Here is an 11,605-nt window from a genome sequence, read left to right as displayed (position 1 = left end):
AGGAGTGACTACCGTGCGTCCATAGAATCCTGGAATGTCATGGGTTAGAAGGGACCCTAGAGATCATCTAGTCCCAACCCCGCTACCATGGGCAGGGACACCTCCCACTGGACCAGGCTGCTGAAAGCCTCATCCAGCCTGGCCTTAGACGCTGCCAGGGCTGCGCCATCCACAGCCTCCGCGAGCAACCCGTGCCAGTGCCTCACCACCCACACCGTAAAGAATATATCCATCCTAAATTTTCCCTCTTGCATTTTCCTTCTTGTCCTATCACTACAGTGACCAAGAGTCCCTCTCCAGCTTCTCTGCAGCCCCCTTCAGATACCGGAAGCTTGCTGGGAGATCTCCACAGAACCTTCTCCAGGATGAACAGACCCAATTTCCTAGCGTGTCTTCCTTCAGGAGGTGGCCCAGTCCTCTTATCCGCCTCGTGGCCTCCAATGGACTTGCTCTAACTGTTCCATGTCCTCCTTATGTTGGGGGACCAGAGCTGGATGCAGTACAGTTACAATGTAAATGTTCTATCTACAGACATCATCGCTTCAGCATTAGATACTCAATGAGTAATAAAGATGAATGAAATTACATAAAGAGTTGCATTTTTCTGGTGGCTGCTGTGTCCAGGCTCAGAGGCAGCAGCACGAGGAGCCTCCACTCCCATCTTCACATACATTACCCACCCAAGTTGCCTTCATTACCGTGAAAGGGTCTTCAGCATTCTCTGAAACATCTCATAGCCACTGATTTCTGTAAAATTCCTGCATGAAGCCACTGGCAACCAAGCAGTGGCCTGGGGCCTGCTGCTTGTGGCTTACCTTGTGCCAAGAGCATTGAAACACGTGGTTTTAAATGATGTATTACGCAATCTGAGGTGGGGGAAAAAACCCCAAAGCTTAGAATACCATACCCGAAAAAGTTTTCTGAGAATTTCCCCACTTCAAGCACTTTCAATCAACAGCATGTACTTCTAATAATTACCATAATGATCATACTGTTGTGCTTGCTGAACATAAACCGTGAAAGAAAAAGTGTATTACAGTGAGCTTTGTGCTCTTGAAGAGCGGACAGAACTCCACTACTAAATAAGTAGTAAAGTAGGTATGTTTATTTCCAGCTGGGACGCACTGGGGATCGCTCCTCCAAAGCCATGTGTGCCGACAGCTGCATTCAGCTCGGTATTTACCGGGTTACAAGTTCCATATTCATTAAGTTTCGCAACACACCTATACATATTCATCACCTAGCCCCGCCCAGCCTCGCTTCGTATTATAATGAACCCAAAAGTCATTTACATCCGCGTTGCGCTTGCGCAGTGTGGTCTGGTGTTTTCTTGGTAGGGGTCTTTGGGGGTCTTTTGGAGGAAGGCTGATGCTCTTCCTCGTCCTGAACTTTTAACCTTTCTTCTCCGCGCATGCTCTTTTGTATCCCTGGCCTTTGAGACTGGTTTGAGCTAGTTCGCAGGATGTCTGTCTGAGACCCCCCTGGTTTTATCAGAGTTCTCTTATCTTTTCTTCCTGCCCTGGTATGCTGACCAAGCTGGATGCATTGTTCCTGACAAACTAATTCTCCTGCTTCCCATCCCCCTGATTCACTCTGATTAAAAAAAAAAGCAACAACATCATCCTCAATTAAAATGGAATGTAGGCATAGCAAAACAAAGCCTCAAACTGAGAATTAAAACTGACTTCAGTTCCTGGCTTTGTCACTGTCAGGAACTTCCAAATTTCAAGTAGGAAACTTTCAAGTGGAGTAGGAATAGTCCTTGCTTCTTTAACACAGTGCTTTGGTTCCTCAGACAAAAACATGTAACATTAACATTAAAGTATAACCTATTATTATTATTAAAAGATATTTTCCTGTTTAAAAAGCCAGATACAAACCAAAATGACTCATTGTATATTGTTTAAAAATTCAGTCTAAACTGGCATTCATATTCTTGAATATCTGAGAAGACCTGCAACTGCATTTCATTTCAGTCCTACTTCCTGCCCTCAGTTAGCTTCTTGTGAGTTGGGGTCAGCTAAGTTCAACATACCAAAGTACATAAAACTTGGGGTATTTTTTAAAAAAAATACATGAGACCACTAAGCCACCCACTCTTGCCACTTCTAGAAATTATTCCCCTTCCTCTGCCCCCAGCCACAGTCACAGAAAAGACGCTGATATAAGCAAAACCAGAACAGAGGTAAAAATACTCATTTTAATTCAGAACATTTAGTGTATTTACAATAGAAAGTTTCTCTCTGGTCAAGGGATTAGAGACTAAAAAAATTCATGTTAAAAAAGTGTGGATAGCCTGCACCTGGTGCAGGCTAATTGATTTTTTCTTTGTCTGGTTCACCCAGGGTAATTCCAATGAGAAAGTGATGGTGAGAGCCTGGAGATGGTACCGGATGGCTCTCACACCCAAGTAGCAATCAGAGAATGCAGTCCAGGAAGTAGTGTGAAGTTATTCAACAGTTGCTAAAACATCTATACAGACACATACACAGTCCCATTTGCAGTTAGATTCATTGAATCATCCACAGGTAGATAAGCAGGCAGACACGAGCCTACTGACCTGTGTGCAAGCACAGATTTGCAGAGGTGCTCATGCTACCAGGTGCATAGGTACCACCTCACCCAGGCAGATGCACACACTCCTTCCCACCCTGCACTTGGACAAACACACAGGCAGGTGTTTTGTTAATGCTAACTTACATGGTTTCTAGATACAGAAAAAATACTTGAGAAAAAGAGCACCAACCCTCTCATCTGACTCACTGGCTTGGAATCCTTACTCCTCTGGAAGCTGAGGGAAATGGTGTGGAAAGCATAATGTGTCTCACAGAGAGAGCCACCACTTCTGAATCTCCAGGAGTCTTTTGCTACAGCAATATCTACTAGTTCCTACTAGTTGACACCGAGAGGGGGCAATCCTCTCCTGCTCCCAGAAATAGGCACATCCTCCCACCACTTCCTCTGAGTCTGATTTAGCAATCAAAAGGCTGCAATATGAGCCATTTCAACTGGTTGATCTCGCAGAAAAATAAATCCGCAAGAAGCGAGTGAGTACTTTAACATCTGAACAGTTGGCTTAACCAAATCACCCTACAAGTTTACCCACCACATGACATGTGGAGCACCTGTTTCAGCAATAACTTGTCCATAGAAGCTGATCTGTGATCGAGTCACTCAGAGCTCCTGTTTGCATCTTGGTCAGAGTCCACACACCACTTCCTTTATGAGGTGCCTTCCCTCCTTGGGAAAGGAGGTGTTGCAGAGGTCTGCTGTGGCTTAAAGGTGTTGAACTGTATGGTGGTTGAGAAGCAAACCTCAGCCCTCCTCCAGCATAATCTGCTGTCCCCAACAAAACCAGCTGATGAGTGTTAGAAAGATGGGGAGATAAAGGAAAAGGAAGAGAGCTATGATCCCATCTTAACAGTCAAAGGCAACTAAAGCACAAATATACTAAAGATGGTTGTGGAGGCTGCAAGTTTGAGGAGAGTTCTGGTTTAGCAAAGCCTCTTGAACAGCATCACTACAGCCACTGAGCTCCATCTGGTTGAGAACACAGCTGATGTGCTCCACAGTGGCAGCATGGCCCATCTGCAGTTTCCACAGTCTGAGCATTTCATACTGGGCGTCTCGCAAGCGCCGGTGCTCCAGCTCAATCCGCTCCAGGTCGTGGTCGCTCAGGCCCAGGCGCCGCACGAACTCCTTCCACCGAGACGGCGGCACGTGATCCACCACAGTGTACAGAATAGCAGGGTCTGAGAAAAGAGAGGGAAAAGCGTGAGAACCAAGATTCTGCAGCCTCAAGTAGAATGTGAATAATCCAGGGCTGGAGGGTGCCTTGGGATCTTGCAGTGCCCCCTCTTGTAAAAGTCTTCTCCAGTTCTCCAGAGTAACCACACAGACTTGTGTGATGTCCAGACTTGCCCTTATCCCTCAGAATGTAATGGGAATGTTTCCATATGCTCTTGTATAAGGTTATGAGCAGAGTTAAGCACATATGCTTAGGGCCTTGATGCCACACATTCTTGAAAAAGAATGAATTATTGAAATTATTCTGGGTCGCAACCCCAGAGCCATTAAGACTGACAGCATATCAACACATATGACAATCCATTTTGCTGGCAGGGAAAAGGGACCACAGAAAGGCCTCGCACAGGTATTTAGCATGTACAGCCTCATAGGCTCTGGCCATGCTTCTGCCTTTGTACTGTGCCATGTGTGAAGTACACACACAGGTCATGTGAATTGGGTACGGTCTGTGCAGCATACTCCGAGCTGCATCTGCATAATTAGGTTCTTGTTTGACTGGGGAAGGAGGGAAGGATGGGAGAGTTTCACTTACTGTCTGGAAGTTGTGTCTTTCTGGCAGGTCTGACACAGTCTGGTAACTCATGTGAACTTTGCAGCAGAGGTGCAGATGGGGTTGTGTTTACTGGCAACTGTGTTTCTTTCTGGGACTCAGGAAGGATGGAAACTTCATTTCTTTTTTCCCCATCCTGAAAGACACATGACATAGTTCAGAATCACCCACAGCAGCACAATACACCTATCTCCTGCAAGTAACCACTAGCTTTATATGCTAAAATTTATCTGAGATAGGTGGGGAGCGGGTGCTGAGATTTTAATTCTTCCTACATGCCTTATTTCAGCAGAAGACACCAAACATTTCTTTCCAGCAGAACCCAAAGAGTTTAACTCTTTTTTGGCACCATAAAACAGCAGTCCAGAAAAAAATATTTCTTTACAAAATCAAGTAAGGCTGGGACCCCAAATCACCACCATTCTAGAAGCTCCACATGCCACCTTTCCCATCAGCCACCTCTGTAAGGCTGTGGAAACCCCACCTCAGCTGCTGCCTGGGCCCTGTTATTTTGCAGAGTTACCTTGGACCTGAGAGAACGCTGTGAAGCAGCACTGAGAGGCTTGTGGAGTCAAGATCTGAAGTGAAGTAAAATTAATTAAATCCTCCAAGCTTGGGGTACACAGAGAGAAAAGTGGATAAAGGAGCAACTATTTGAACAAAATGCATCCAGAAAAAAAAAGCAAAAAGCCAGGAGTTTGAAAAGCATCCTCTAGAAGAGGGGAAGTAAAGTGTTACTGGCTCCACCCTCTACAGGAAAAGACTTCTGAGTTAAACAGCCCTATTACTCAGCTCACTTGCAAATACAAGGCCTGAAAACAGCCCATGGGGAAAAATATTACTCCAGATCCCAGGCTAACATACTTTAAAGTGTAAAATAAGCTCTTATACTCATCATCTTGCTCACCTCTGATACCAGCTCCTTGGTTGTCTGTGGCAAAGAAACTTCAAAGAAAGAAGAAAAAAGAAGGCAGAAATTACTTTCACTTCCTCTTGTCCCAAAGAAAACAGGAAAGCAGCTATTCACAATCCTGCCCTCAAAAATGTTTTACAGCAAAATACATGTCCCAGAAATAAGCTCACATGCACTTCCAGTCACAGCTATGGGCCTGCATGCAGAACTGTAACAAGAGCCATGGCTATTTAGCTCTTGTGCTACTCTGGCCTTGCAGCAGAGCAGAGTAAGGGGATCCCCCTTTTTCCCTCGCACGTGTGCACACCCAAAAACACACAGGGAATGATGTCCATCCCAATCAGTATCACTGCACATGCTGCTATACTCACCACAGGAGTAGAAAGATGACACTATCCTCTTTTTCTGGACCAGCTTCCAGACTCTATGTGCAACACAGAGAATAGAGATAACTCCAAATATTGCAACAAGGATGCCAAGTACAAGGTTTCCATCTGGACAAAAGTAAGAGAGCAAATGCATGAGTGACTAAGAAGGGAGGAGGTAAGTGCTGGAGAAAGAACAGCAAGTGAAGATTTGCAAATGGTAGGGAGAAAAAGGATAATGGTTTGACAAAGTGGAAAATGTAACCCTTTACAAAAGGCATTAACAGAACAACAGCCCACAATGAAAAGATTCCGCTGCCCCTCAGTCTCCTGAGCACTCACCCAGCCCAGATGAAGTCGGTGAGGTAGTCACTGGGCTAGGACATAGCAAGCATTCTTCTCCAGTGCAGCTGAAAGAGAAAATCAGAGAGGTGAACACACGTGCAATGAAACCCTAGCCATTTGCAACCATCCTAATTAACAGACAAGTCAAGATGGGCCTGCAAAGCAGAGCAATGCAGTGTGACTAGTGACTTTAGGTTCTTAATGGGCTGATGCCACACAGAGGAGGTGGCAGACGGGATGACCTAAATGCCCCAGAAAGGTAATTAGAGTGTTGTAAAGTTATGTCTGGATAGAAAGAGTCGTGAGAAGAATTCCCTCACCCTGTGGAGCTCCTACTGTCTCTCCTACTCAGTGGTGGGGCATACAGAGTAAAAAAGCTCACCTGTTGCAAGGCTTGCAAATGTTACTACGTGACAGGAAGAACTGAGGCTTACACCTGCAAACTGCATCTTTGTTCTTTGAACCTATAGGAAAAAAAAAAAACAAACAGAAACTGTTGCCATAATCTGGACAGGGAAGAAAACAAAAGGAAAAAAAATCCACTCCAAGATGGACGAAAGATTATCCTTTTTTAAGCCTGGGAAACTGCTACTGAAGAAGAGGAAAAGGATTTGGTCTACGTTTTAAAACTGAGTTGGGGGAGGATAAAAGTAATAAAAATAAGAGTGCCACTGTCCTGTAGGTGGGCACCTGTGTAGAGGCTTGGAAAGGGACTATAATTACAGTGCAGCTGAAATTAGTCTAATGTGCAAAAAGCAGGAAAAGTCACTCAAGTTCAAGTATGACAGGAAGGGGAAACTACATTAGTCAGGCCAAGATGAGGGAGAAGTGGTCCCTGAACAGCTGGGACTTGTGGGGAAGTCAGTTTGGGGCAGGGAGAAATCACTTCAAGCCACGGGACACATAACCACTCTTCTGATGTTGTGAATGCAAGGGGTAAGAAACTAAAGAACTATTGCTTCTAAGCAAGTCACAGGAGACAGCCTGACTAAAACAGGTGTGGGGAGGAGCAGGCAAGAAAAGTGATGGAAGAACATCAAATGGCATGAGAGGAGGGGAAAACGTACTAAAACAAGGAGCTAAATTGTCTGGTGAGTGAGGGATGGGAATAAAACAGTTCTACATCAGCCAAGAGGGAAGGAAGCTGCTCAAAGACAGCGTACGACAATGACCCTTGAGGAGAGGCGTAAGTGTGGAAACTGTGACAACATGATTGAGCACAGGAGGGAACACATTCACCAGTGAAACCACAAACCTCCCACTAGGCAGGGTAAGAGATGGGAAAGGGATCAGGAGCAGCATAGTTTGCAAAGAAGAGAGGATAGCTTTAAGACAAGGTGGGGTGTGGGAGCAGCTGGACTGGAAGCACTGGCCCGCTGGATGATTAAAGAACAATGACTAAATTAATTATAATTGTATCTTTTGTACAGATCATGACCAGCTGAATAAGATGTTCAGAGGGGAGGGGGTGTCCCTGGGCTGGAAGACCGCCACTAAGGAATGTATGTACACGCAGCACTGAGAGGCTTGTGGAGTCAAGATCTGAAGTGAAGTAAAATTAATTAAATCCTCCAAGCTTGGGGTACACAGAGAGAAAAGTGGATAAAGGAGCAACTATTTGAACAAAATGCATCCAGAAAAAAAAAGCAAAAAGCCAGGAGTTTGAAAAGCATCCTCTAGAAGAGGGGAAGTAAAGTGTTACTGGCTCCACCCTCTACAGGAAAAGACTTCTGAGTTAAACAGCCCTATTACTCAGCTCACTTGCAAATACAAGGCCTGAAAACAGCCCATGGGGAAAAATATTACTCCAGATCCCAGGCTAACATACTTTAAAGTGTAAAATAAGCTCTTATACTCATCATCTTGCTCACCTCTGATACCAGCTCCTTGGTTGTCTGTGGCAAAGAAACTTCAAAGAAAGAAGAAAAAAGAAGGCAGAAATTACTTTCACTTCCTCTTGTCCCAAAGAAAACAGGAAAGCAGCTATTCACAATCCTGCCCTCAAAAATGTTTTACAGCAAAATACATGTCCCAGAAATAAGCTCACATGCACTTCCAGTCACAGCTATGGGCCTGCATGCAGAACTGTAACAAGAGCCATGGCTATTTAGCTCTTGTGCTACTCTGGCCTTGCAGCAGAGCAGAGTAAGGGGATCCCCCTTTTTCCCTCGCACGTGTGCACACCCAAAAACACACAGGGAATGATGTCCATCCCAATCAGTATCACTGCACATGCTGCTATACTCACCACAGGAGTAGAAAGATGACACTATCCTCTTTTTCTGGACCAGCTTCCAGACTCTATGTGCAACACAGAGAATAGAGATAACTCCAAATATTGCAACAAGGATGCCAAGTACAAGGTTTCCATCTGGACAAAAGTAAGAGAGCAAATGCATGAGTGACTAAGAAGGGAGGAGGTAAGTGCTGGAGAAAGAACAGCAAGTGAAGATTTGCAAATGGTAGGGAGAAAAAGGATAATGGTTTGACAAAGTGGAAAATGTAACCCTTTACAAAAGGCATTAACAGAACAACAGCCCACAATGAAAAGATTCCGCTGCCCCTCAGTCTCCTGAGCACTCACCCAGCCCAGATGAAGTCGGTGAGGTAGTCACTGGGCTAGGACATAGCAAGCATTCTTCTCCAGTGCAGCTGAAAGAGAAAATCAGAGAGGTGAACACACGTGCAATGAAACCCTAGCCATTTGCAACCATCCTAATTAACAGACAAGTCAAGATGGGCCTGCAAAGCAGAGCAATGCAGTGTGACTAGTGACTTTAGGTTCTTAATGGGCTGATGCCACACAGAGGAGGTGGCAGACGGGATGACCTAAATGCCCCAGAAAGGTAATTAGAGTGTTGTAAAGTTATGTCTGGATAGAAAGAGTCGTGAGAAGAATTCCCTCACCCTGTGGAGCTCCTACTGTCTCTCCTACTCAGTGGTGGGGCATACAGAGTAAAAAAGCTCACCTGTTGCAAGGCTTGCAAATGTTACTACGTGACAGGAAGAACTGAGGCTTACACCTGCAAACTGCATCTTTGTTCTTTGAACCTATAGGAAAAAAAAAAAACAAACAGAAACTGTTGCCATAATCTGGACAGGGAAGAAAACAAAAGGAAAAAAAATCCACTCCAAGATGGACGAAAGATTATCCTTTTTTAAGCCTGGGAAACTGCTACTGAAGAAGAGGAAAAGGATTTGGTCTACGTTTTAAAACTGAGTTGGGGGAGGATAAAAGTAATAAAAATAAGAGTGCCACTGTCCTGTAGGTGGGCACCTGTGTAGAGGCTTGGAAAGGGACTATAATTACAGTGCAGCTGAAATTAGTCTAATGTGCAAAAAGCAGGAAAAGTCACTCAAGTTCAAGTATGACAGGAAGGGGAAACTACATTAGTCAGGCCAAGATGAGGGAGAAGTGGTCCCTGAACAGCTGGGACTTGTGGGGAAGTCAGTTTGGGGCAGGGAGAAATCACTTCAAGCCACGGGACACATAACCACTCTTCTGATGTTGTGAATGCAAGGGGTAAGAAACTAAAGAACTATTGCTTCTAAGCAAGTCACAGGAGACAGCCTGACTAAAACAGGTGTGGGGAGGAGCAGGCAAGAAAAGTGATGGAAGAACATCAAATGGCATGAGAGGAGGGGAAAACGTACTAAAACAAGGAGCTAAATTGTCTGGTGAGTGAGGGATGGGAATAAAACAGTTCTACATCAGCCAAGAGGGAAGGAAGCAGCTCACAGACAGCGTACGACACTCACGAGGCGTAAGTGTGGAAACTGTGACAACATGATTGAGCACAGGAGGGAACACATTCACCAGTGAAACCACAAACCTCCCACTAGGCAGGGTAAGAGATGGGAAAGGGATCAGGAGCAGCATAGTTTGCAAAGAAGAGAGGATAGCTTTAAGACAAGGTGGGGTGTGGGAGCAGCTGGACTGGAAGCACTGGCCCGCTGGATGATTAAAGAACAATGACTAAATTAATTATAATTGTATCTTTTGTACAGATCATGACCAGCTGAATAAGATGTTCAGAGGGGAGGGGGTGTCCCTGGGCTGGAAGACCGCCACTAAGGAATGTATGTACGTGCCAACTGCAAGAGCAGTCGGCGTGTGAATGGGCACAGATGTAGGACATCTTGTTTGGCTGCACAGTTGGATCTGCCTGTGTGACCTTATAAAAGAGCTAATCAAGAAAATAAAGTTAGTTAGTGCTGCATCCAATACTGACTCATGCCTTCTCAGTCACCACAGTAGGGGATGTGGAAAGAAGACATTCAAGGGACATGGAAAGAATTAAGACTACAGACAGCAGTGTTTGTTTAAGATCTCTGATTCCTGACTGGAGATGAAGCATCTTGGGACAGCTAACAGAGGTACTTCTCCCAGACACCAGCATCATCCCAAGGTAGTGCCCATTGCCACTGGGTATAGTTCAGCATTACCTGAGCAGCTCTTTGCTTTAAAACACTGCACAGAACACTGTGGTGGTTCTTTTTTTTAGCAGCTGACAAGCAGTTCAACTGAGCACTGGGACCAGAGGTGTTTTCATCCATTGTATTCAAAGTGCTTCAAGCAGTTGGTAAGGGAAATACAGTGAGAATCAGGAGACAGACAAACAAGGAAGGCAAGGGGAAACCTGCTTTAGAGCATAAAGAAAGACCTTGCTTCAGGACACACAAGGCAGACGCACCAAAATTAAGTAGAAAGTAGCTCCTCACAACAGCCAAAACCAAGAAACTGGTCAAGGACCAAAGAAAGCAGCTATGATAGGAAACAGGGACTGATGCCAGAGCAGGCAAAAAATAGCAGCCTTTTTGGGGAAAGAGGGCAGACAAACCTAAGAGTTGTTCCAAAACTACCATCCTTTCAGTGCAAGGCACTGCAGATTATCAGAAAGTCTACCCTACTACAGTACATCCGTCCTAGAGCCATATCCATGCCATACTCACAGCGGGTAATAATCCCATTGGCACACGAGCTGCAGTTCCTACACTGGAAGAATTCAGATTCAGAATCAGTCTGATACTGATTCTTCTGACAGCCACATACAGTATCTTGCTGTGGGGTGCAGGGGGTCTCAACTATCTGCTGGAGTTCTGAGGAAAGAAAGGAGAAATGATTATTTCAACCTCTTGCTTCACCTCCAACTGAGAGCACTGTTATGATGATAGGTATTTGTAGGAACCCAGAGTACCGAGAATATTTCTCTGCCTGTTTTTAAGGGTTCTTACCCCCCTGAACAACATTGTTTTAACCTCCAACCTTGGAAAAAATTACCAACGATCAGAGAAGAACTAGAAAATACAGTGGTGTGAATTAGGTGATAGACTACTATGTAAGATTGTCACAGGGTGAAAATTTAAGAGGTTTTGGGCTTCTCTTTGTAGTAAATAGATAAGAGTAAAAAATATCAAAATGGAGGATTGTTGTTGTTCTCTAAACCTTCTTCTCCTTCTTCTACTACTCCATGTTCTGCAGTAAAAGTAGTTTGGAATGATTGGACAGAGAATTCCGCAGTTCCTGCCCGTGTTACTGAATAGTTGGTAGGAAAGTGAAAATAATGTACGTTTTTAGTAACTATTGGTTAAAATATCTTTAAAAGGCTGTGTAAATCTTGATAA

At 44.6% G+C, this 11,605-nt stretch overlaps 1 protein-coding gene across 1 annotated transcript in view; it reads right to left on the bottom strand.

Moving 5' to 3' along the window:
• Positions 1-2,186: 2,186 nt before the first annotated feature.
• Positions 2,187-11,605, bottom strand: part of LOC103614012 (tumor necrosis factor receptor superfamily member 1A) — a 23,954-nt gene continuing 14,535 nt past the window's right edge. The window contains exons 4-10 of the mRNA XM_017731878.1: positions 10,934-11,080; positions 8,950-9,031; positions 8,565-8,632; positions 8,229-8,351; positions 7,852-7,889; positions 4,340-4,493; positions 2,187-3,752 (exon numbers count right to left, since the gene is read on the bottom strand). Coding sequence (XP_017587367.1) covers positions 3,451-3,752; positions 4,340-4,493; positions 7,852-7,889; positions 8,229-8,351; positions 8,565-8,632; positions 8,950-9,031; positions 10,934-11,080 — 914 coding nt within the window. The 3' untranslated portion in view covers positions 2,187-3,450. The remainder of the gene's footprint in view (positions 3,753-4,339; positions 4,494-7,851; positions 7,890-8,228; positions 8,352-8,564; positions 8,633-8,949; positions 9,032-10,933; positions 11,081-11,605) is intronic.

This window comes from Corvus brachyrhynchos, unplaced genomic scaffold (genome assembly GCF_000691975.1).
Source record: "Corvus brachyrhynchos isolate BGI_N302 unplaced genomic scaffold, ASM69197v1 scaffold3, whole genome shotgun sequence".
In the NCBI taxonomy this organism is placed as follows: Eukaryota; Metazoa; Chordata; class Aves; order Passeriformes; family Corvidae; genus Corvus; species Corvus brachyrhynchos.
This window is presented reverse-complemented; position numbering and strand designations above follow the sequence as displayed.